This window comes from Eurosta solidaginis, chromosome 3 (assembly GCF_040869045.1).
Source record: "Eurosta solidaginis isolate ZX-2024a chromosome 3, ASM4086904v1, whole genome shotgun sequence".
Classification (NCBI taxonomy): domain Eukaryota; kingdom Metazoa; phylum Arthropoda; class Insecta; order Diptera; family Tephritidae; genus Eurosta; species Eurosta solidaginis.
In genome coordinates, this window is record NC_090321.1 from 47,189,000 (window position 1) to 47,216,538 (window position 27,539).

General features: G+C 35.1%; 3 protein-coding genes across 3 annotated transcripts in view; 2 read left to right on the forward strand and 1 right to left on the reverse strand.

Annotated features, from left to right (window-relative positions):
• Nucleotides 1-1,539: 1,539 nt before the first annotated feature.
• Nucleotides 1,540-1,964, forward strand: LOC137243636 (uncharacterized). The gene is made up of 2 exons (XM_067771531.1): nucleotides 1,540-1,658; nucleotides 1,733-1,964. The coding sequence occupies exons 1-2, from the start codon at nucleotides 1,621-1,623 to the stop codon at nucleotides 1,884-1,886; spliced, it is 192 nt and encodes a 63-aa protein (XP_067627632.1). The 5' UTR covers nucleotides 1,540-1,620; the 3' UTR covers nucleotides 1,887-1,964.
• Nucleotides 1,732-27,539, reverse strand: part of LOC137243633 (leucine-rich repeat-containing protein 10) — a 28,787-nt gene continuing 2,979 nt past the window's right edge. Inside the window, exons 2-4 of the mRNA XM_067771529.1 lie at nucleotides 4,646-5,230; nucleotides 4,397-4,579; nucleotides 1,732-3,779 (exon numbers count right to left, since the gene is read on the reverse strand). Coding sequence (XP_067627630.1) covers nucleotides 3,726-3,779; nucleotides 4,397-4,579; nucleotides 4,646-5,230 — 822 coding nt within the window. The 3' untranslated portion in view covers nucleotides 1,732-3,725. The remainder of the gene's footprint in view (nucleotides 3,780-4,396; nucleotides 4,580-4,645; nucleotides 5,231-27,539) is intronic.
• Nucleotides 2,018-3,513, forward strand: Tim10 (translocase of inner membrane 10). The gene is made up of 2 exons (XM_067771530.1): nucleotides 2,018-2,168; nucleotides 3,023-3,513. The coding sequence occupies exons 1-2, from the start codon at nucleotides 2,018-2,020 to the stop codon at nucleotides 3,148-3,150; spliced, it is 279 nt and encodes a 92-aa protein (XP_067627631.1). The 3' UTR covers nucleotides 3,151-3,513.

The window sequence follows — 27,539 nt, forward strand, 5'->3', positions numbered from 1 at the left end:
TGGACCCAACGAACAGACACAAATTATAGCTGTCTATTATAATGGAATCAATAGCCGCGGTATTATTTATGGAGTTGGAAAGCAACGCATACGAAAATTGCCAGGCGAGAATGGAAAGGCAAATATTGCGAGATGTGTGTAATACATTTGAGATGAGTTACGAATTGTAAGAAATTGAACATAAAATTGGTAAAGTTTAATGACTTATTTTCTTATTAAGTTCAAAAAAAAAACGTTCGACTTAACAAGGATGCTTTAAAGTATGTGTTAGATACTTTTGCGGAGCAAATACGTCCAAGGACTTCGACATCGACATGTTGTTTTTGACCTGGAAACATATAAAAAACAATCATCATCAAGCTTTCTACGTTTCTTAACAAGTTTTACTTACATTTTTGTTAAAATTCTGTTATAAATTAATAAAAAAAATAAAAAGAAAATATTTTTCCGCCAAAAAATTTGCAACTTAGAAAAACGGAACTACGATCGAAATGCAGAATACAAAAAATCGAACAATTCGAAGTTGGATCGAAAGAGATTGGAACACAGAATACCAAAATTGCCAAATCGAAAAAATTCCAATCCAAGTCGAAATGCAGAATAGGGCTGATTAATCGGAATCTGCACTTAACACTGACATTAGCGACTACGTGGTGAAATTTGGCACTGTTACCGATTAAAACCTCGGCGGAAAATGTAGGCAATATGCGCTAGCGACCGTACCATGGCGGAACGATACAAGGTGGGAGCATGGCGACATACCTACAAACATAAATAAAAATTCCATGTACTTTGTTTTTGTAAATTCGATGGACAAATGTCAAAATCGTACTGCACCGGAAGTTGATGTATCAAATCAAATAAAAAAAGTTTATAATCAGCTGTCCCATGCTGCCACCTTGTATCGATCCGCCATGGACCGTACTACACCCACTACTGGGTAAGACCGTCGCTGGCAAAACTTGGTGCGAAAGTAAATAAATGCTCATAGTCACTTATAATGCTATTGGCCAGCCGTTAGTCAACGATATGGATGGCAAACTTAATAGGAACACACCAGAGAAAGCTGCACTCAAGTCAAAACACCGCACTCAGAATTGCAAAGGATTACCTAATATGTATTCATAACATCCTCGACACAGTGAGGTGAGAACAGTCTCCACAAAAGACCGAAATGTATGCCTAGTAAACAGTGAAGAGGCCCGCCTCCCAGGAACTGAAGAAGTTATTGTAGCAGTGGAAATTAGGTTACACTGAAATGAAAGCCCTTGATCCCGAGTCACTCCGGTACATAGAGCAAGCTGCCGTAGGAAGCGGCAAACTGAAGGACTCGTATCCACAAGCATTATGAAGAAATGCGAAGTATCTTTTCCATTGCAATTTGGAACCAACGCCATTTATACCCATATCTCTTTGGTCCAACTCTATTGGGACTGCAAATTTCCTCGGACTCCCGCTATAGGATGCTGATGACAAATTGAATTTCGAATTGACTCTATTTAAATCGTTATCGATGTTTAACAAAAATCATCCCTATTACTGCTGTCAAGCGAAAATATAATTTGAGGTTATGTCAATACCAGCTGTGAGATTACATCCTCCAACAAATTTACGATTGACATGTCTTTGGGTTCCTTTGGAAAAATTTCAATTTGTTGGTGAGTCAAAAGAAGTGGATGTTAAATTTATTGATTGTTTTTTTTTTAATTTCAACGCCACACATAATTGTTAGGGTGGCAATTACAGTTTTGGGAGTATCCGGTTTTGTGTTGTCGAAGAACTCAGTAGATAAGCGGCGCTACGAGGATATGCAAATACGTCAACGCATGCGAAAGGCAAACGTTGGTGAATACGAACCCATAGGTGATAGACGTTTCAGTGGATAAATCTACTTGGAATAGTTACTTGGCATACCAAAAACCTATTCAACAATTTGATTAACAAGCAAGAAGCAAAGCGTGTAACGCACCTGCAAATTATTTAATTTGAGACATCATTTGTATCGAAATCAAACACAATGACCATGCCACAGATAAGTCAAGCCGATCAGGCTAAACTGCAACTAATGCAAGATATGGAAATTGAAATGATGTCTGACTTATATAATCGCATGACGAATGCCTGCCACAAAAAGTGTATACCACCCCGTTATGGCGAAGCTGATTTAGGTGAGTAAAAATTGGTGTGCCATATCTTATTTTTGATTAGTTTTGTTAGGTTCTTTATTTGAAGTTACAAATTGATTGTAACAAAGAAGTTTTTAGGTTTTAGAGAAGATATGCATGGGAAGCATATGGATTTGTTTCTGACACAATCAAAGGAACCATTTCGGAACGAATTTAGTATTATTGCAATATAATCCCAAAATGATCTTGAAAAATTTTTGTAATTATGGCCCCAAAAATGGCCGATTAAAAAACATATAGAGTAAAAATAGTCAAAAATATACGATTGTTAAAATAGAATGGCGAAATGAACAAAGATTAATCCTACAATAATCGTAAAGCACACAGGCTAAAATATAGATGAATCTGGAATTCCTAAAAATAATGAGTTAGCTTTAACTTTACAACAAACTTTACTGAAATTGTACGAAGTTGTACCCATTTATCGTGAACTAAGCCCTGAATCCAACACTTGGTTTTGTGTCGAACCACACCTAAAATAATAATAAAGCCAGAGCCCCAAAAAAAAACTAAATTAACCGAAAATGTTTAAAATCATATCAAAATTATTGCCATTTTCGCCTAAATATTGTTGTTGTAGCAGTGCTTCGCCCCATCCAATAGTTGCGACCAACGACGCAACAAAGTAAATGGGGTTACACTGAAATTACAGCCCTTGGTTGGTAAAAATCTCGAGTCGCTCCGGTACATAGAACCGCCTGCCTTGTGAAGCGTCGCCCTAATGTCCTCAACCTGAACGCACTTTTGGTTTGAATTTTTGTCCTATTAAATGAAAGTTTTGTTATTGGCACACTCTTTATAACATAAAACTAATTATTATTTACCCTTTTTTGCAGGCAAAGGCGAAATGGTTTGCATCGATCGTTGTGTAGCCAAATACTTAGACATACACGAGAAAATCGGCAAAAAGCTCACCGCAATGTCTATACAGGATGAAGAGCTAATGAAGAAGATGTCTGGCTAAGGTAACCACAAAAAGAAAAAGCAAAAAACACCCAATAACTCAGGCTGCAAAAACCAATCTGAAAGTTGCAAAAACAATAAATTAAACAATAACTATTTTAAATGCATTAGTTTTAAGTCTGTTGACCTTTACGCACCAATTCCATTAACTTTTTTTAAATAATTTTTATTTTTTTTTTTTTATTAAAGTTATTTTGCTTTAATTAGTTGTAGTTGTTGCATTTGGTGCTACTTAATTTTTCCATCAATTGTTGCAACATTTTACTGTGCTAAAATAGATTTCCTTTTTATTGTAAATGCATTTCTTATGAAATCACGCAAAATGTGCTGTCCTAATAGTACAATAAAAACCTTAATAAAACAATTTTTTGCTTTTTTAATTGCAATAAAAAAAACCACGTAATTTTTAGTACGTATATTTTTTTTAACATGGAAGTTATCATATAATTTCAATACCAACAATTAAGTTTAATACATATATGTATATATATTTATATTATAAATTTAGTCCATGTAATAGATAATTAAGCACAAATCAAATCTAATTTATAGCTTGAACCGTTTAAGAGGGAACGTTCAAGTAAAATTTGTTATATAACGTGAAAGTTCGGGTATGAGCACGGAAATATCCTGAAAAAAAGTGAAACATAAATTACTATAAGCTAATCACAATTAACAGCTGGGTATCGAAACAAACCAAAGCTTTTTGGACCGAAGGAAGCGTTAACAAAAGCTATATACAGGATATATTTAAAAAAAACTCAAATTACTGATTCTATTAGAGATCAAAATCATTGGTTTGTATCAGTACCCAGAAAAAAGTTGGTTTTTTAGCATATTGCTAACTAGAAATGAACAAACAGCGCTTTTTCGGGCCGAACACTTCGTAGAACCATTTTCACCATCCGCGGTCAACATTGAGCGGCACTTTATTTGAAAAATTACCGTATGATGTCTGTCAATTAAAGCGTCGGCCAGATCGGGGATTGTGAGAACAATTCTTAATGTCGGAACATGCCCGAATCCATACAAACGAACGTTCGTTTCGTCTCAGAGACGAATCGCTAGTTTATTTGCACTATCTTAAACGATAGCAACATTTCATTTGACAATTGCTTTTGCCTTCCTATTTGACATAAAGTTAGAAACATAAAGGCCGAACGAAAATGATAGAGAATTCCATTCGTAATCAATACAGAATGAAGCCCTTAAGCTAATAAAGGTTTTTGTAACAAAACCGCGCTAACCTCTAAGTCATTTTCTGGTCCACTCTCATCAGTTGTATCTAAGTCACTTGTTTCTATACTATTCTCCCAATCGGAGTTTATATCGCCCTCTTCATCCTCCTCACTCAATTCATTTGCTCGCACAGCTAAACGTTGCTGCTCCTCTGCATCCAGCTGTTCCTCGCATTGGACGTGCAAATGTTCCTACAAATAGATTAAATTGAATTCAAATGCATCTATCAATAAAAATAGATAAAAGCACAAACTCACCTTAAGCTGCTGTCGCGCTTGTTCTCCTTCACAAATTGGATTCTCGCTTATATTGAGCAAACGTACAAATCGTGTATCAAATAAATCTTCCGCCGTTGGCATTGTCTGTATGCGATTATTATTTAGAAAAACATATTGCAATTTACGCATATGTCGCAGGCAAGTAGGCATACATGTGAGTAAATTATTTTTGAAATTCAAATGCACAAGCTTAACAAGCGCTTCCAATGTGGTGGGTATTTCAGTCAATTCGTTCGATTCGAATGTCAGCCAACGTAAATTTGTTAGTAGACCAATACTATTTGGTATTTTTTTCAGTTTATTGCCACGTGCACCAAATGTTTCCATACGATAGCAATTGCCAATCTCTTCGGGAATTTCTTTTAGTTCCGTATTGTTGCACCAAAATGTTTCCAATTGTGTTAGATGCCCGATTTCGGGTGGTAGTTTGGTAATTTGATTACAACTTAAGTTTAATATACGCAGGTTTGTCAATTGGCAAATAACCATTGGGAAAGCATCGAGTCGATTATAGTCTAAAGTTAGCACCTGCAGTCGTGATAAATTGGCAATTATGGGTGGCAACTGTAACGAAAATAATGAAAGTTATTTTAGCGGGAAAGTTCACTCATTGGAAAGATGAAATACGTATATTATATCGTCGGCTGTGTGGAAAATTGTCTCGATTGTCTTGCATATTATTAAATACGGGTCGTTTTTGATTAAATTCCGTAATAGGGCAATTTTTATACCTTTCATGAAAATTAAATGGTATATTAACTGTGGCACGAATCTCAAAATTGTAAGTCCTTAAAGGAAAATAGATAGACCCATCATTAAGTATACCGAAATAATCAGGATGAAGAGCTGAGTTGATTTAGCCATGTCCGTCTGTCTGTATGCAAACTAGTAAAAGAACTCCATTTTTAAATAATGTTCTCATCTTAATAGTTATGTTCGGTTTCATAACGATATTTATTTATGAATAAAGCAGAAATTGAATCAATATATTTAGGGAGATTTTCATAGTTAATAAATTACAATTTTAGGGCTTATAGCCAAAACTATTTTAAATAAAAACTTTCACAACTCAACTCTTTGAAATCATCAGTTCAACTCCCGATTTACTTTTATTTTTACACCCGGCCTACTACTCAAGAACAATCATTTAACAATCTATTCAATTACATACAGTACTTAACTTAATTTCATAAATATGTAAACAAGTGATTGAAACAAGGTAGATTTGCTTATATCACCCTCCTTTGAAAAAGAAGGATGCGACAAAGTGATCAATTTTGTCACGTCCTTCTTGCTTATTCAACTGCAAGATTAATTGTTTTGAATGAACGAATATGCATTATTTAGGGGTACCTTCCCTTCCTAAAATTCGATCATTCAGAACAATTTGTGTTAAAACAAAAAAACCAGACTAGCTTATTTATTAATTATTATTATTACTACTATGTTAATACTATATTAGGTTAATACTACATTAAGTAATTTACAAATAATTACTAACTTATATTCTAAACATTATCTTAATAATTCAAATATTAAATTCAATTTGTATTAGTAAACAATTTATTTTTTTTTTTTCTTTTTAGTTTTTTATTTTTATTAATCCAACAACTAAATTTTAGTCTATGCTAAAACTAAAATATAAGAATGTTTATTTTATCTTATGTATTCTATTTTTATGTACTATTTTTTTCTTTTTAGTTTTGTCATCAAAAGTTGTTACATTTACACAATCAATTTATGTTATGGTATAAGGTCCCTGATATATGTTTGTGTGTTTGTCTCGAGGTTTTTTCTGTATTAGAACTTTATCATTTATATTAATAGTTAGGGGTTTTGCTATTTTATCGTAAGCATTTTTATTTCTAATTTTATGTTTATTGATTAATTCTTTTGCGAGTACATGTGACTTTTGCATACGATATTTTACCTCTTTTGCATAATTTTCAAGATTATAAATTGGATCTATATTTTCCTTTTTTAATTCATTTGGCAATGTAACTTTTCTACCAAACACTAATTCAAAAGGTGTAAACTGATTATCAAAAACAGTATTTGTTGTTGTATTATGCAAAAATGTAAAATATTTTAAATAAACGTCCCACTCGGGAAATGAATCGTCAAGGTAAGCTCTTAAATATTCGTTAAACACACGATGATTCCTTTCAATAGTACCAACAGTTTCATGGTGATAAGGTGTTGAAAAATTATGCTCAATTTTTAAAAGTTTAGTCAATTCCGCAAAAATTTCTTTTTTAAATTCTGTGCCTAAATCTGATTTAATAGATTTCATTATTCCATAAATTAGAATAAAACTTTCAAAAATTGCAGATGCAACTGTTTTTGCACTCTTATCTGAAATAGCTATTGTAACTAAATATTTGCTTAAATCGCACATAATGGTAACTGCGAACTTATACCCATTATTCGACTCAGGCAAAGGTCCTATCGTGTCTATAACTACTATATCAAAAGGCTTGCAAGGTGTTGGTGTAAGCACCATATTTTCTTTTGTTTTGGGCTTAACTTTGTTTAACAGGCATTTTTCACAATTTTTCACAAATTTAGCAATATCGCGCGTCATATTTTTCCAAAAATATTTTGTACGTATTTTCGCGTATAACTTCTTATTTCCGCAATGACCGCCTGATATTGGATCATTATGATAAACTGTCATAAGTTTTAATTTCGTGTCTTCATCAGTTACCGTCTCTACTGGCTCTGTCAATATAATTATTAAATGTTTTAAAATTTTATTCCCGGTTTCTTTAAAATTTACAATAGTAAAATGATGAAAAATATTATCATCTTTCTGCCATTCAATATTCTTAATATTGTGATTGCCGGCATTACGTTCCAGCCTCAAAAGTAGCTCATCTAAATTCGCTATTTTGTTAACAATCTCAAAATTAAGTAGCTCGAGCTTTTTATGTTTAAGTGCGCACATATTTCTATATCACCATTCTTATCATAATTCATATTCGACTTTATTCTCGGTATTTTAATTATAAGCAAATTTGTGGCAAACTTGTAATGTTTCTGTCTGTATTTGTCGGTTATCGTTTTGTATCTGTATTTCCTCTTTTTGCTTTGTCATTGACCTTGTTTGTACTGCCAATATATGTTTATTCGAATTTTTTAACTCATCTATAGTTATACGAGAAAGAGCATCTGCACCTACATTTGCTTTACCTTTTATATACTCTATAGTAAAATTATACTCAGATAACTCTAAACGTTTTCTGGAGAGTTTTGACGTAGGATATTTCATATTAAATATATAAACTAACGGCCGATGATCTGATCTAACTTTAAAATGTGTACCATAAACGTATGGTCTAAACTGCTTAATTGCAAAATATATTGCCAAAAGTTCTAATTCGATAATTGCTTTATTTTGTTCAGACTTGCTAATTGCTTTTGAAGCGAAACAAATTGGTAAATCGTTACCATTATGATCTTGACTCAATATCGCACCACACCCAATTTTCGAAGCATCAACTGTTATTAGAAATTCTTTAGTGAAATCTGGATATTGCAAAAGTTTTGGAGACATTAAACTTTGTCTTAGTTTCTCAAATGCCAGCTCGCACGAGATATTCCAATTAAATTCAACATTTTTCCGACTCAAACGATTCAAAGGTGCCGCTAAACAAGCAAAATTAGGTATAAATCTCCTATAATAGTTGGCAAATGTAACGAATCTTCTAACTACGTCTTTGTCACGCGGCTTAGGATATTTTTTAGTTGCCTCTATTTTTGAATCGTCAGGTAACAAACCCTTTGCTGAACATTTATGCCCCAAAAATACTACCTCAGATCTAAGAAAATTACATTTAGTAGGGTTAAGCCGCAGATTAAGCTTTCTACATGTTTCAAAAACTTTCTCTAAATTTTTTAAATGATGGGACTCACTACATCCAATGACTATAATATCGTCTATATATGTACATAAAGGCTTGATTAGGTGCAATACCGGAAAATGCTATTGACATCATTCTTGAAAATGAGTTCGGAGCAACATTTAGTCCAAATGGTAAAACTTTCCAACGAAAAGATCCACGATCTGTACTAAATGATGTTATATCTCTCGAATCTTTATGTAATGGAATTTGATGGAAACCCGAAAAAGATCCAAAGTCGAAAAATATTTAGCTCGACCAAGGTTATCCAAAATATCATCAACACGTGCCAAAGGAAATTTATCTGCAATAAGTTTTTTATTGACTGCTCTGAAGTCTACACACATTCGATATGCTTTTTGTCCAGTTGGGTCGTTTTTCGGTACTAATATCAATGGGCTGTTATAATTTGAACAACTTCCTTCAATTAAATCATTTTTTAACAAATTATCAACCTGTTTTTTTTTTCAGCACGCTGTGAATATGGCAATCTATAATTTTTTATGCACACTGGTGTCTTGTCCTTTAGTCTTAATTTTTGTTCGTAAAAATTATTAATTGTCATTAAGTCTGTTTTTAGAGAGAAAATATCTGAATATTTCAAACATAAGTCAAGTAATTTATCTTTTGCATACGAAGGTATTTGTTTTACTAAAACTGACTTAAGCTCTTCTATGTGTTTTGAATCAACAGATGTTTCATTATGCGATAGATATCAAAATTTTCTATGTCCTCAGTTTGAATATTGAAGTTTTTAACATATTTCACTTCATCAGTAGTATTAATAATTTTTAAAATATGATTTTTCGTATCAATGACACATTTTGCGGTAAAAACAGCACTACAAAGTTCATGAGAATCGACAAAAACTGGATTTTCCGATTTATTCAAACTAAAAACACGAAAAACTTCACATCTTTGTGGAATTACAAGAGTATCTGTTGAAGTGCTATGCAAAACTGAAATATTAACTCTTTCTCTCCCTAGTGCTATCGTTATTGCATTTGTTTGCTTTTAAAAAGTCTTTTCCTATTGTACCGTCCGAAGGAATATTAAAGTTGTCGTCAACAACATGAATAGTCAGAGGAAAAAATATATTTGAAACTACTATGGTTGTGCTAACTGTGCCTAAAGTTGTTACTGTGTATGTTGTTACACCTGTTATATTTATTACATTACTGTTATCTACTATTACGTCACTTGCTAAACTAGAAATTTTTATAAGTGAAATATCTGCCTGAGAATCTACAAGAAAAGCACATATCTTATAAGAATCGCTACAGTTGACTTCGATGAAATCAGAATAATTTAAATTTAGACAATATATTGATTTAAAAGTATTTAATCCAATAGCACCTGCTCCCTCAGTGTTCGCTCCTGAGGGGCTTCGGCATTTAAAGAACGAACATTGGCTGAATTTCTGTTATTTAAACGTTGATTATTTGAATTACTGTTATTTACAGACCGATTGTTATTTCTATTGTAATTGTTGTTGTAATTATTAGACCTATTGTTGCCTCCATTGTAATTAGTATTTCGAAAATGCAAATTATTGTTAGGTCTAGTTGCATTACCATTATTACCATTGTTATTGTATCCGAAATTATTATTACCTCTAAAATTCCCGCGAAAACTATTAGATCTTATCGGACGTGACCGATACGCTAACACCTGCCGCTCTTTTACCTCCTGTTCACGCTCAATAATCATTTTAGCAACAACATCCTTTGAATCCTTAAAAGTTGTTGATGCAAGGATAGACTTCACCATATCTGAACGACTGTTCAACCTACAAACAGTAACAGTTTGCTCAACCGCCATCTCATGAGCTTTTGCCTGTGTCATACCTTCAATGATCAAAGAGCGTTCTAGCGAATCAGAAAGATCTTCTACTTGTTTTGAAAAATCAGTAAAATTATTATTGTTTACCCTTAAGGCCGCAATTTTACCCGCAACAGCCTTCGAGTTGTCTGGCCTAATTCTGCTACGTAATGCATCTTTAATCTGGCTAATCGAATCTATTTGTGATGGTAGAGCTTCGCGAGCTTTGCCTTCGAGTTCGACTTTAAAAATGATATAAATGTAGGAGTTAAAGATACATCAGTTAAATCTTCTATTAAATCAATTTTATCTATAAACGAGGCAAGTGATAACGGATCACCGCTATAGTTTTCTCGAATAATCGAGGCACAAGTACTAATGAATGATTTCTTTTGCTCAAGAGTAGCCATATTTAAATCGTTAAAATTTGAAATAGTATTAGAAGTAAAATAAGAATTAGAGTTTGAAGTTAGGTCAAAATTAGAAATCGAACTAGAAGATGAAGTTTGCGTAGAATGATTTGTGTTATCAAACCCTAAAAGTCTTCAAATAAAGAATCTCTATCTGCACTAAATTCTATTCCAGCATTTGAAAATGTATGTGGACTATTAAAATCGCACATGTAAAAGAAAAACAAAACAAAAGCAAACTTTGATATCTAAATTGAATATTGAATATGTAATAAAATGAAATTTCCGCTGAGCTTACAAAATTTGAAAAAAAAAACATAGTTTCGGAGACATTAAAATTTTAATACTATATATATAATTAAATATATAAATTTTTTTATATTACTGACGCATCGCTTTCAAGCCACATCTTTGAAAATTGTATCGCTTTATTTCAAAAATAACATATTCATTTTACGCACACACTGCTTTATATAAAAAGCTTGCATTAAATTAAAGTAAATTTTACCACATGTGAATATAGGACAGTAGGGCAAAAGTAAATTTTCAAAAAGAAAAATTAAATAATTTGAATTCAATTATTTATTTCAATTATTTTGTTTTAATTTTGTCTTCAAAAACAAGTAAAAACAAAAAGGAATATTTTAAAATTTTCATCAACACCAGCCCACTGTCATTAACACGTACACTTGTACATACATATGTTAATATATTTTAATATATTTAAAATAAAATTTTGGTAAAATGTTAACTATAATTATTATTTAAATTTTATTTCTTTTTTTCAATTTTTTATTGTTAAATATTTAAATAAATTATATTAGTAATAGTTTGTATGTAAATATGTAATGAGTACATGTGTGTGGTGGTACTTTAATAAATGTGCAAAAGTGTAAATAATATAAATTAAGAAAATTTAAATTCAAGAAAAAATTTATTTTATATTTGCTAAACTACATGTTTCGCACACTGTGCGCCATACCCAATGCTGCAATCATTACTATTTCCGCTGTTGTTGTTATAGTAGTGTATGATTTCCGCTCGTAATATATTGTTTCATTGTTGCTAATATTCAGTGCTGACTTGTTCCATTCAATAGTTGACTACCCTGTTGCAGTTGAGTTGAATTGAGGGACATTATTGATTTCAGTAGCTTATTTTTTCCAAAATTCTTCCACTAATTTTCACTTTCATTTTGTTCCACACTTGTTCATATTCCTTAATATTCATATTCCGATTTCGTTTTGTTCCGCTCACGACTGTTTACTGAATATTTTTATGTTTCTTTGACATTTCCGTTTTCATTTAGTTCCTCTTCTTTTTATACCATTGTTAATATTAGTATTTCTCTCAGTTCCGCTCTTCGTTCACTTAATATGTTAATATTAGTATTTCTCTTCGTTCCGCTTTTCGTTTTGTTCTACTGTAAACAGTATTCGCAGATTATTGTTACAGCTCAATGATAATAATTTTTGTTTTTTATATATGAATATATATATATATATATATGTATTTAAGTTTTCTAAAACGTGGATATTAGTTCATATTTTAGCTCTTATTAACTTATTTCTTTTGTAAAATCTTTATTTTCATAGATTTTTTGTAAGTTTTAAATTAAATTTTGTATTTCGATAGTATAAAACTTTTTTTTCAATTTTTTTTTTCTGTCTTTTTTTTATTACGTCACAACACATATACACATATTATTTTCATTAATTCATTTTTGCAATTCTTCAAACTTCATAACTTTTCTTATTGTAGGGCTGCGGCCCACGGTCGCCATAAAAGAACTCCATTTTTAAATAATGTTCTCAACTTAGTAGTTATGTTCGGTTTCATAACGATATTTATTTATGAATAAAACAGAAATTGAATCAATATATTTAGGGAGATTTTCATAGTTAATAAATTACAATTTTAAGGCTTGTAGCCAAAACTATTTTAAATAAAAACTTTCAGAACTCAACTCTTTGAAATCCTCAATTCAACTCCCGATTTACTTTTATTTTTTCACCCGGCCTACTACTCAAAAACAATCATTTGACAATCTATTCAATTGCATACAGTACTTAACTTAATTTCATAAATATGTAAACAAGTGATTGAAACGTAAGGTAGATTTGCATTATACTAGTCCCTTAATTTTTGAGATATCTTGATAAAATTTGGTGATCGGGTGTGTTTAGGTGTCCGATTACACATTTGTCGGAACCGGCCGGATCGGACAACTATAGCATATATCTTCCATACAACCGATTTTTCAGAAAGAGAATTTTTGTCATATCTTCCTCAATTTGTCAGAGTGGAGCTTCAAACATCTCCACATGCTTTCGTATATTGTACATATTGTTGTCTGAAAAAATGGACGAGATCGGTCTATATATAGTATATATCCCCCACAACCGATTGTTCAGATAAGAAACTTTTCGTAATTACTGCCCCATTTTAAGAGCTAGAGGCTTCAAATTTCAACAAATGCTTGCGTATATAGCATATATTGTTGTCTGAAAAAATCATAGAGATCGGTGGTGTATATAGTATATATCTAATACAACCGATTATTCAGATAAGAAACTTTTCGCAATTTCAGCCCCATTTTAACAGCTAAAAACTTCAAATTTCACCAAATGCTTACGTATATAGCGTATATTGTTGTGTGAAAAAATCATAGAGATCGGTGGTATATATAGTATATATATTGTAACGAATTTAGTGCAATTCCGCTTATTTTCAACCTTCTGCTAACGTTCGAATCACTAAACTGTTGAATAAATAACTCCAATATTCAATAATGCAAAATGGTCTTTATTAGACTAATAACACTTCTACTTCTCAGCAGTTAGCGTGCTTAAATCAAACTGATTACTGATTCTAAGCTTTACCTCCATTTATACTCTGTGATTTCCTCGTTCGCATACTTCTAGACGTTTCTAGAATTTAACTTAGTTACAAGCTATAAAATTATCAGCTATAACTACAGATGCACGTTATAGCTTCTCATATGCGCGTGTATATGTGAGTGATACTTGCACAAATGATTGCCTACTTTTGTGACCATCTCAGATAAGATATATGCATGTGTTTGTGCGTTTCTCTCCGCTGCGTGTACGTACATATGTGTAGACATAATGATTGATTCGTTTATGTAGATACAAGTTACTGCTTGCTTTATTGTTGTGGCTTTATTTACTTAGTATCAGATTAGTGATGTGAGTATCACTTAGTGTCACTAATATTCGTCACAATATGGTGGTAAATATAGTATATATATATCTTCGTAATTTCAGCTCCATTTTAACAGCTAGAAGCTTCAAATTTCACCAAATGCTTACGTATGTAGCATATATTGTTGTCTGAAAAAATCATAGAGATCGGTGATATATATATTATATACCCCTTATAAATTGTAATTTTTGCCCCCTTTTTACGGCTAGAAGCTTCAAATTCCATCAAATACTTACGTCTACGTCATATATTGTTGAAATACGTGATTCGTAGTCATAGTTTTTACATACAGACCACAAAAAACGTGAAACTTTGCATCCTCACACAAAGTACCTACCCATTTTTTTACTCAGCGTGCTTTGCACACAGAGTATATTAACTTTGATTGGATAACGGTTGGTTGTACAGGTATAAAGGAATCGAGATAGATATAGACTTCCATATATCAAAATCATCAGTATCGAAACAAAATTTGATTGAGCCATGTCCGTCCGTCTGTCCGTTAACACGATAACTTGAGCAAATATTGAGATGTCTACACCAAATTTGGTACACGAGCTTATATGGACCCAGAATAGATTGGTATTGAAAATGAGCGAAAACGGATGATAACCACGCCCACTTTTTATATATATAAAATTTTGGGAAACACAAACTGATTGCATATTTAGTAAATAATACACCTAGAATGTTGAAATTTGACATGTGGACTGATATTGAGGCTCTTGGCGTGGCACCGCCCACTTCTAATAAAATCAATTTTAAAAATTTTATTAATCATAAATCAAAAATCGTTAAACCTATCGTAACAAAATCCGGCAGAGAGGTTGCTTTTACTATAAAGAATGCTTTGAAGAAAAATTAACGAAATCGGTTAAGGACCACACCCACTTTTATATAAAAGATTTTTAAAGGGGTCCTGGACGAATAAAATAAGCTATATCTTTGCAAAAAAGAGCTTTATATCAATGGTATTTCATTTCCCAAGTGGATTTATAACAATAAATAGGAAAAACTTCAAATTCTTAAAAATGGGCGTGGCACCGCCCCTTTTATGACTAAGGAATTTTCTATGTTTGGGGAGCCATAACTCGAAGAAGAATTAAGACATCGTAATAAAATTGTGTACACAAATTTTCTTTATAGCAGAAAATATTTCTGGTAAAAATGGACGGGATCGGTTAAAGACCACGCCCACTTTTATATAAAACAAGTTTAAAAGAGTCTTAGACTAGAATAATAAGCTATAACTTAGCAAAAAAATAGTTTTGAATCAATGATATTCACTTATCAAGTTTTACTGTAAGAGGAAATGGGGAGACATTTTTTTTAAAAGGGCGGTGCCACGTGTTATGTAGAAAAGTAATTTATCTGAAATGAAATGTACAATTGAAGCTCACGCTGAGTATATAATGTTCGGTTACACCCGCACTTAGCCTTCCTTACTTGTATCTAAAGCTTTTTATTTACAAGACGTGCGTACATACACTTATCAATAGGGGGACTCATGTAACCGTATAAATGCCTTATAAAGTGTGTAAACGTATAAATTTGTCTAGTTTACGCACGAGCTGTCAAATTTTGTATGAAAAATCATTTACACAATTTGTATAAATTTACGCGCACATTTCATTGTGTAAACACGGTAAACTCAAAGGAATGCAACCTTGCAGACATTACAGACGGCATTTTCATCAAAAATCTCCAACATCAGCAAGTAAAGGCGTTTTAGTTTTGATTTTTCACTTAATCTTGGTATTTTTTAATTTGTATAACAATCAAAAAAATTTTTTTGGAAATAATACAGCTGAAAAACAATCAAGTTTATCAAGAGTATTACTAGGTGCGTTCATATAACCGCGTGTGTAAATGGATATAATTTTACACCTTATAAGTTTATATGCTATCATGAGTCCCCCTATTATTTCTGTGCAGCATTCATATTCAATCAATTTTGGTACAAAGAAGCTGTGGCCATGACCTTAAAATATTGCTAGGTCGAATGGAGTCAATATTTGTATAGAGGCGTAGGCATGCATACATACATTCGTATGTATGTACATTAGACTGGGTCGATTTATTCACCGATATCGCGCCATCGATTTTTCGATAGGATTTGGGCTCATTGATTCATTTGATTGTAAAATTAAAAATTTCTTTAACGTTTTTAGCGGACATTTTTGGGTCGGACAGGGTATAGTATACATATGAAATTTTTTTTAGTAGGTCATGAAAAAAGCCTTAAAAACCAAAGTCGAAAAAAAGTCAAAAAAATTACATTTTGCAGGCTCGAAAATTATTTTTTTTTGGTATGCGTAGTAGAACTTTTTTTCCTGAGCCCAAATCCTATCGAAAAATCGATGGCGCGATATCGGTTAACTTTCTTCCATACAAATCGACCCACCCTAATGTACATTTATAACATACAAACAGTAAATGAACTATGCATACAAATGCAAATTCAAAGAACATACCCTGCACTAAAAATTTAAATGCGTCGAATGAGTGTAAATTTCACGAAACAGAACCTTGTTGTTGTTGTTGTTGTAGCGATAAGGACACTCGCCGAAGGTCCTGGGGAGTACTATCGATGTTAATAGTCATTTGTGGCATATAGATCCTGTACGTTGTGGAAAGAAGCACCATTAAGTTATAAGCCCGACCCTATCGGGAACGATTTACTGACCACATCGAACCTTCTAGGCCATACCATGGAACTTGGGGTCGCCAGAGCCCCACCTACTGAAGAAACAGGATTGGCCACAGTAAGGTGAGGCTTACAAACTCGTCGGAGAAGCTTGCGCTGGCAACCCCTTAAATACAGAATGTTTACAATACCCTTGCCAATTTCTTTAGCGGGCGTTCATACATAGCCTGATCCTTTCTTTGGAGTCAGAACTGTCAAGCGAAACTAAAACATCTCATGTTACAGTAAATGCATTGAAGACTTTGTGAAATCAATGAAGTTTCAAATGGTGTACCTTATTATACTAAGAACTCTTTAAGGTTTAAAACAAAATTTTCCAAAAAATATAAAAAGGCAAGATATTTATATGTATAGAGTTTCTGTTAGTTTCGCAGATTGTTTCAACTTTCAACATATTCAAATTCATCTTTTAAAGATTTTAAAGCCGAAATAAAGTTGAATGTTCGATGGCGCGTTATCGGTTAACTTTCGTCCATACAAATCGATCCAGCCCAATGTACGTGTTTATTCGTCTGTCTGGCAGTTCTTTGACACATTAGAGTGTTGGTTATTAATAAAATTTTTCCTCTCACCATTACGGTAGTGTAAAAAATAATTTAAGAAGTTATTTTTCTTCAAATTTGGGGATAGTTATTTCATTTAATAGTCCGCTCAACTCGACCTTCTTAAAACAAAAATTCTATCACCTAATTGACGGACACATTTTTGCAAAGTATCAAACAAAATAGTATTCTCTAAAAGTGGTCATTATAATCAATTTATAATTGCATTTGGATTCAGCGTTACCGTAAATTGAAAAGTATTATGACGAATTTTAGCATCACTAGGCTGTTAGTAAATAATCACGCAACACCTAAACATTAAAGCGAGTCACACATGTGTACATGAACACATCAGTCATCATTTACACACATATGTGAGCGACGGCAACTTTGCCAATACCACACCAACTGGCAACGCTACCCCAACTGTCAAACAGATGGATACATAAACGAAAGAAGAAGAAGAAAGTTAATACTTGGACAACGAACGTGTCATACACCACGCCTTCAATACATTTATTTTATTTTATTGGATTTATATCTATATTCATGTAAATTACAAAACCTTAATCAATAAACTTAATTTTTGATATCACACAAACAATTGTGTGCCTACAGTTTCAGAGTGGGATCAGAATCCACTTGCTTCGAATAACAAAATCAAAAGCGTATGATTTTGTGGCAGCGCATGTGAGTACATGCAAAACGGCAAGTCACCTTTATTTTCTTGCAACGAAATACGAAATGTGCAGCGACTGCGCATAGTAACTGCGACGCAGCAGTGACGGAACGACGAATAAGTACCACTTAATAACGTAAAGCAGTGGACTTAAAACGAAATCGCTCAGCAGCAGCGACAACGAAAACGACTACAAGCAAGTAGGCAACGATACAACGGCTAGCAAGCATCGCTCAGCAACGTCAAAACGAACGAAAAGGAATTTGCAACGTAAAAACGAAAAATCATTGGTTTATACATAAAAATGGTGAAAATAAACGAACTTAAAGTAGAGCAATTTAAGAAATTGCTACGCGAACGAGATTTGGCAACGACGGGTACAAGGGATCAATTAATACAGCGTCTCGGTGCACACGAGGAATCCGATGAAGTGGACATACAGGACGGGAATGTTCAGGAAGAATCATCTCAAATGTTAACGATATCCCAGCTACAGCAAGAAATGAAGCAACTTCGTGAAATGATGGCGCAGTTTTTGCAAACGCAGAACGCCAACGCTAGTGACAACACGTCAAAGGTAGCAGAGCAGCGCGCAGAAAAAGACAGCGCGGTAGCAGGCGACGAAAATGCAAACGAACGTAATAGAAACGACGAGATTGTTCTAGAAGACGATGACAGCGCAGTGTCAGCTAATGGTGGCGCAACACTACGAAATCAAGGAAATACAAATTTTTCAAACGGAAATATGAGGCAAGCATCGGTCAAAGAAATTTCGCATACCCTGACGGAATTTGATCCGACAAACAACGCAAGCATAACCGTAGAGCAATTTATAGATAGGGTCAATAAAGTTGTAGAGGCCTATCGATGGGATGAAAGAATTTTGTTATTGGATGTATACAGCCGATTAAAAGGTGCCGCACGTATGTGGTTGGATGCATCACCCACAATGCACACAGCTTGGAACGATTTTGCCAACGCTTTGCAATTCGAGTTTGGCTCAGTGAAAGACGAAGCGGAAATTCACTTTGCCATGGCTAATGCGACACGACGACCAAAAGAAACCGTGAAGGAATATTGTTTCCGTATATCAGCACTAGGTATTCGGTACAAGCTTAGTGAAGCAGCAGTCATGTGAGCTCCAGCACAGTATAGCAGCAATGAAGTTTGCAACGATGAAGCACAAGCGCGATACAATCGAGGATTATTTTATTAATCGTGGCGAGGTTAGTGAGCCGCATGCAAATCAAGTAATCAAACGAGATGAAGCAAAAACAAAATTGTACGCTGTAGAGAAAGGAAACGAGACGAAACCGCAGCTGAAATGCTACAACTGCAACGAACCGGGGCATTTCTCAAACAAATGTCCACTACCACAGAAACGTCATCGCTGTACAACGTGCAACAAAGTACATCCAAATGGAGGAAATTGCGATAAAGCGACGGCAGCTACAAGACGACTTGGGGCAAATAATCTCGATGGATGTTTCCACAAAATAATTTACATACAAACGCCTCCGTATATCGCTTTTATCGATACTGGTAGCCAGTGCAGTATCATACGTAACTCAGTGGCAAATCGTATAAATGCAAAACGTAAAAAGTGTTGCATGCAAGTAAAAGGTATTTGTGGAGGAACACGAATGCTCCACGAGTCTATGGTCATAGACATAATCATCGATAAAGCTGTCATAAGAGCTGAAGTTTACATTGCTGACGACGAGCTACTGCAGGAAGAAATACTTTTAGGACAAGACGTCATTGTCAACGCCAACGTTACAATGAAGATTGAGGATGGTCGAACTATTTTCGGAAATAAACGAGCTACAGCAGATTTGGTAATATCCGAATGTAAAATTGTCAAACTTTTGTCTAATTTCAGAGTTCCAACTGAGCAAGTTAAAATGCAAAATCTTTTGACGAGTTATGAAGATGTTTTCTCTAACGGGTTAAGCGGCATCGGCAGAACCGATGTGGTCCAAGCGAGTATCGAACTGGATAACGGTCAGATTGTATCCCAACCTCCATATCGCATTCCAGAGCCGAAAAGAGGCATCGTAAATAGTATGATCGACGAGCTATTAGAACATGACATCATCACGAAATCCACATTCGAGTATGCTAGCCCAGTCGTACTCGTGAAAAAGAAAAATGGAAGTGATCGATTATGTATCGATTACCGACGCATCAACAAGTTAACGAAAAAGGAGAACTTTCCGGTCCCAAATATCGAAGAAAGCCTGTAAGAAGCCAAACGTTTTCGTTATTTTTCGTCGCTCGATCTGAATAGTGGCTACTACCAAATCGCAATGGCACCCGATAGTCAAAAATTCACCGCATTTATTACCACCGACGGATTGTACGAGTTCAAACGTATGCCGTTTGGGCTTAAGAACGCACCAGCAGTTTTTAATCGACTCATGGCCGAAATACAAAAACGAGTGAAGAAAGGCGACATGCTTCACTACATGGACGACATTCTGATTGGCAGCAACTCTTTCGAAGAAATGTACGATAAACTTTCCCGAACACTTCAAGTGTTACGATCATGTGGACTCACACTAAACGTCAATAAGTGTGAATTGTTCAAACAAACCATCACATTCTTAGGACAACAACTACATCCTACAGGCATCAGTCCAGGAGAAGTTAAGACAAATGCAATAGCCAACTTTCCGCCACCACGAAACGTCACCGAAGTACGCAAATTCTTAGGTCTTAGCGGCTATTTTCGCAAGTTTGTCGCCGGATATTCCATCATATCTGAACCGTTACGTCAGATACTACGATACAAAATTCGTATGGGGAGAACAACAAGAATCAGCATTTAACAAATTAAAACATATGCTCATCTCAAAACCAACAATGGTGAGCTACCGCATAGATGCCGATCACGAAGTACATACGGACGCTAGTTCCATTGGCCTTGCAAGCGTCCTAATGCAAGCCGAGAAGGGGCAACTCCAGCCGATTGCATACTTTAGTCGATCCACTACAGATAACGAGAAGCGTTTCCACAGCTATGAGCTGGAAGCTTTGGCGGTCATGGAATCATTGGATAGATTCAAGTATTACGTATATGGAAAGAAAATTCGAGTCATTACTGATTGTAACGCTCTGCGGACTACAATGGAAAAACGAGAACTGATACCATGTATAGCCCGATGGTCGTTGAGAATCCAGGAATTCGACGTTGATATCATTCACCGACCAGGTTCCCGTATGGAACATGTGGATGCACTTAGCCGTATGCCATAAGAATACGCCAACGAGATGGAAACCGCTGATCTCAGAATTGCTAAAACAATCATCGACAAGCCGGATTGGTTATTCAGCATCCAATTGCAAGACGATAAACTCAAGAACATCGTCGACGAGATGAGGAATGGTACAAATCCAGAACACTCGGATTATGTCATCGAGTTAGGACGTCTATACAGGAAGTACAACTACAAACTTCTATGGGTAGTCCCGAAGCAAATACGACATGTGATGTTACATGAATGCCACGACAAAGCAGGTCACATGGGCGTCGATAAAACGATAAAGCGCATTCTCACTATGTTTTGGTTTTCTCGCATGCGTAATTACGTGAAGAGCTACATCAAATCCTGCGTCGGATGCGCTCTGAACAAAACACCAGGTGGACGACGAGAAGGCCAGTACCATTACGACAACGTTAAGCCGATACCATTTAATACAATTCACGTCGACCCTTTAGGTCCGTTTCCGAAAAGTTCCAAACGCAACGAGCACATATTGACCATTGTCGACTAATTCACGAAATTTACCATAATACGCGCAGTAAAGAGCACAGCAACAAATCACGTAATCCAGGTGTTATTAAAAGTAACGAGCTACTTAGGAATGCCTGATCGCATCATCTCCGATCGCGGAACGGCTTTCACGTCAAAAACGTTCCAGAAGTTTTGCAACGACAACAACGTCAAACATGTTCTCAACGCCGTGCGTACTCCACGTGCAAATGGTCACGCCGAACGAATGAATCGCATTATACTATCCATGCTATTACCGACAACCGAAAATGAAAAACGATGGGACGACGATCTACGCCGGATCCAATGGTGCATCAACACCATGCCCAACAAGACTACTGGTTGTGCTCCATTCCAGTTACTCTATGGGTATACGCCACGAGATATCCTGCACAACCAGCTCATCCAAGCGCTCAAAGATGATTCCAATGACATGATGACCGATACCGAATTACAGCAGCTACGAGGAGATGTAGCTAATCGCATCGACGACATTCGAGCACACGCAAAAGCTCTGTACGACTCGCAGCACTCCAGGCCGAAGACGTATAACGAAGGTGATCTAGTGCTTACCACGAATGCACCGATGAGCACGGGTACATCACGTAAGCTGGAACCTCGATACAAAGGTCCTTTCATTGTTAGCAAGGTATTACCAAATGACCGCTACGTGATAGAAGATCTCCATCATGCTGAAAGAACACAACGCCACTATACATCCGTCTTTGCATCTGATCAAATACGACCATGGTGTCAGTTACCATCTGATGATCTTGATGACATCAGTGACAACGAAACCAGCAATTCGGAGCGAGGGCGCTACGAATGGTCAGGAAAGCCGACTGTGAGCGACGGCAACTTTCCCAATACCACACCAACTGGCAACGCTACCCCAACTGTCAAACAGATGGATACATAAACGAAAGAAGAAGAAGAAAGTTAATACTTGGACAACGAACGTGTCATACATCACGCCTTCAATACATTTATTTTATTTTATTGGATTTATATCTATATTCATGTAAATTAAAAAACCGTAATCAATAAACTTAATTTTTGATATCACACAAACAATTGTGTGCCTACACATATATAGAAGGCAACTAACAGATATTTCACGCACACACTTGTGGTCATCAGCCGAAGTAGTTGCTCACACATACACAAGCATATGACTATGCATGAACTACAAATATACATGTATATAGCTGGTAACCACGCAGAAGATTATAGAAGGTGAAACGTCTAGACCTTTGGAGAAATATGCGGACAAGGCAACCGAGAGTATAAAAGCAGCGCAAGCTGAGGAATGAGGAAACAGTTTGATTTAAACACGCTATCAGTTGCGAAGTGAAGTATAGTTCTACTACTACCAAAGTAGTCTAATAAAATTCATTTGCCAATACAGAATATTAGGGTAATTTATTCAACAGTTTAGCGATTCGAACGTTAGCAGAAGGTTTCAAACAAGCGGAATTTCCCCAGAAGTCGTTACAGTATTAACACCACTTCAACAATATTATGGATTCTCGTTTTTCGTTTAAAGTTCTACACAATTCAAGGGAAGTGAAAATAAAAAGAATGTCTATAAATAAATAAATAAAAAATAAAATCAGAGTGAGAAACTAAACGTGAATAACGAAATTGTCTTCGTGGATTCTAAAATTAAATTATGTTTCATTATCCGCCAAAGAGCCATATATATTCAATTCTTTACTAATGTAATTAAGGTTCCACAAGTCTGCTAAAAAGTAATAATAATCATTTGTAATGAGACTCTACAATATACATACATATCTATGGGCATTTCCTTGATAACTTGTGTTATATCGGAAATGAAATTTTACATGAAGATTTTGCAGGAATTTTTTTTAAAAACGTTTTAATAAAAATAATTGATACCTTAAATTAACTAGGGCTTAAACTTCAATATAAGTTGGATAAAACATTTACAAAATATAAAACTAAGGCTTATTCCACTCAACTTAGCCATCTACAGAAATAAAAACCAGATACCCAGAATTTTCTTCGACACATCCACCTATCGAACAAGCTATGATTGGCAAAGATATATGTAAGCCTAATTATCATTCGCTGAGTGCTACCCATGCTAAAGAGAAGAAAAGTCAGTCTTGAGCTTGGAGGAACAATTGAAGCCACTAGATGATGCTCTCAAGGGGATGTACTCTCTCCTCTATTGTGGATCCTGGTCAGAGTGGAGCTTGGAGGAACAATTGAAGCCACTAGATGATGCTCTCAAGGGGATGTACTCTCTCCTCTATTGTGGATCCTAGTCATAGTGGAGGTCATCCAGTTACTGAAATCCAATGGAGTTGACAAACAAGGATATGCAGATGACTTAATAAGCAGCTCAGACGTCATTGAATTAAATGCTCAGGGACACATTCGTGATCATATGACTCGTCCGTGATCCACCGTCAAGCCGACGAAAGATGGCTACAAACACCGGGGTGTCGAACATCGAAAGAAACCTGGCATAAATGGGATCCTAAAAGATCCCGTCAGGTGTACAGCCTAAGAAGGGATACAATTTCCACACTTGGGGCACTAACTGGTCATTGCCTCATAGGTAGGCATGCAGAATGGTTAGGAGCGCCTTGCTGTAGGAGTTGTAAAGAGGATGAAGAAACGGTCTTTCACCTCATCTGCAATTGCGCAGCACTAAGCGGAGTACGGCAGCGCTTTCTGGGTGCTCCATTTCTAGATAATCTGAGCCAGGTTGTGGAGCATGACGTCAAGGACCTGGTAGCTTTCATCAGGTCTTCAAAATGGTTCGAAGAGGAAAGGTAACGGTGTATTTTCGTGGTATCACAACGGCCCTAATACTACTGGGCTAAGTGTGCCCTTGGGCAGCCACCTCAAAGTAACCTAACGTGATCGCACCACATGATTCTCATTGGATAACGGAACGTAATCGCTGAATTGATTATTTTTAGTATTTTTACAGCCAATTCGCCCTTTTTCTATCTATTATGACTTAAAAATATGTTCCAACGTAATTTTGGTCCTAAAAATAGCAATTCATTCAAAAGAAATCGAGATTCTGTGTTATCGTATGTTATAATCCCATTTAAGTTATACGACTGACGTATTACTTCATTTTTTTTCGTATCGTATTCGATCTGTGGCCCCAGGCCAAAGTTTTTATACTCCCAGCCACGAGAATATCAGCCAAACTCATTTATCTAAGCGGAGAAGACCTACGAACTCTTACTAGGTACTATACGAGACACTGTAATATACGATATCACCTAAGTAAATTAAATCTATCCGATACATAAATCTGTCGCTTTTTTAAGCTGGAGGATGAAAACGCCGATTCACATGCGAATGCGTCGCTCTGGCAAGGCATAAATTCTCAAATATACATAGGCGGCATGACTCTTAAACCCTTCGTGATATGGAGTTAAAAGCCTGAAGAGTTTCTTAAATAATGTGACGAATATTACAAGCTTCGTTACGTCACTATGCCGCTAGTAATAAATCAGGCATGCTTAACCAACGAACCGATATCATTTCGTTACGATAATTAACGTTAATAAACGAAACAAAGTCATTTCGTTTCGTTTATTAACGTTAAGAACGTCAAATTAGCGTTAATTAACGTTACGTTAACGAAATGATATCGGTTCGTTGGTTAAGCATGCCTGTAATAAATGCTGGACAAGTATAAAAACAAGGCAAGCAGATGTAAGAAAAAATAGCGACAGATGCATGTACACAGCAATAAACAGCGCATAAACCCTCAGACGTTAGACAGAAGTTATTATTCCTACATATACACGCATATACATAGAAGACAGAACAAGAAATAAATAAACAGCTATGAGCTACAGAAACGAGAAATATAAATGTAAGCAACTATTCGAAACGGCTGTTTGCGAAAAGTCTAGTCCCTGGGAGAAATAGGCGAACGTGGCGAACAGAGAGTATAAAAGCAGCGCAGTTCAAGTGATGATCAAGATTTTAAACGTTGTAACTTAAGTACGCAAGTGTTTTAATTGTGAAGTACTACTACCATAGAAGTGTTGTAAATAAAGAACATTTTGCTATACTGAATATTCGAGTTATTTATGCGAAAGTTCAGCGGCTCGAACGACAACGGAAGGTGTATAATAATAAAGAATTTCCTGAAATCCGTTACAATACATTAAGTCTCCAAATACCGTAGTAAGATAAAAGGTCAAGCACAATAGATCTAAATAATGGTCGCAGGCCATCGGAGCTTAATAATAGCCGTATTTTTTTACACGCGTATACGTTTACGTAAAAAAAACGCTTATCCTCGCTTAGATAATGCTTAGGAGACCCATCTAGCGGCAGTGGTTAAATAACAAGCTACAGAACAGGGTGTACCTAAAATCGGAGACAAAAGCCTCTGGTGGCCATAATGTATAACATATAGCTGAATCGGTTGCGATGAATAGTGGATACACACCATTTTTAGAGGTGATACATAGAATTAGTGCTGAGGTGAAACATAGACACATATTTCAGTTACATCTGAGCATGATGCAAATATTACAAGGTAAAACGGGTGAGAGCCTAAATGATGTTTAAAGAAATTTTAAAATTCTCACTGCTCTCATATTTTTATTTTTATACCTTTCATGAAAATGAAATGGTCACGAAACCCAAAATTGTAAGTCCTTAAAGGAAAATAGATAGACCCACCATTAAGTATACCGAAATAATCAGGATGAAGAGCTGAGTTGATTTAGCCATGTCCGTCTGTCTGTTTGTATGCAAACTAGTCCCTCAATTTTTGAGATATCTTGATAAAATTTGGTGAGCGGGTGTATTTGGCTGTCCGATTAGACATTTGACGGGACCGGCCGGATCGGACCACTATAGCATATATCCTCCATACAACCGATTTTTCAGAAAAAGGGGATTTTGGTCATATCTTACTCAATTTAACAGATTGAAGCTTCAAACTTCACCATATAATTTCGTATATTGCACATATTGTTGCCTGAAAAAATTAATGAGATCGGTCGTATATATAGTATATATCCCACACAACCGATTGTTCAGATAAGAAACTTTTCGTAATTACTGCCCTATTTTAAGAGCTAGAGGCTTCAAATTTCAACGAATGCTTACGTGTATAGCATATATTGATGTCTGAAAAAATCATTGAGATCGGTGGTATATATATTATATACTTCATATAAACTGTAATTTTTGCCCCTTTTTTACGACTAGAAGCTTCAAAATTCATCAAATTTCATCAAATAGTTACGTTTACGTCATATATTTTTGAAATACGTGATTCGTAGTCATATTTTGAAACTTTGCATCCTCACACAAAGTACGTACCTGTTTTTTATTTTATATTTATCTTAAAAATCGTTTTGGTATGTAGATCTGTTCACTATATATTTCTTACTTATAGTTCTTACTTGTTTTATTTTGGTTTTGTTTTCATAACAAAAATATAACAAACTGTAATATATTTGGTTATTCTATACGACAGCATGACATTCTTAGTACACGTCCAAAAATATCAAGAGGTGTATCAAAAGACGCGTTTTGGATCCAGGATCCCGAAGACGGAGGTAAACACTTTTTGGTTCGTCAAGAGATATTTGCAAAAGAAATTAAAAATTTTCATGTGGTTGTTGTAATTTTGAGGATTTTGTGGTACCCACAAACAAATTGTGAACATAAGTGTTTTGCGTGGATATAGTTTTGGTCTCCAAACCGGTGTTCGATCCACCCAGGGTAATTTCTTATAAGCGCGGCCAAAGGCCGCCAATGCAGAAAGGTGTTCTGCGCAAAAATACT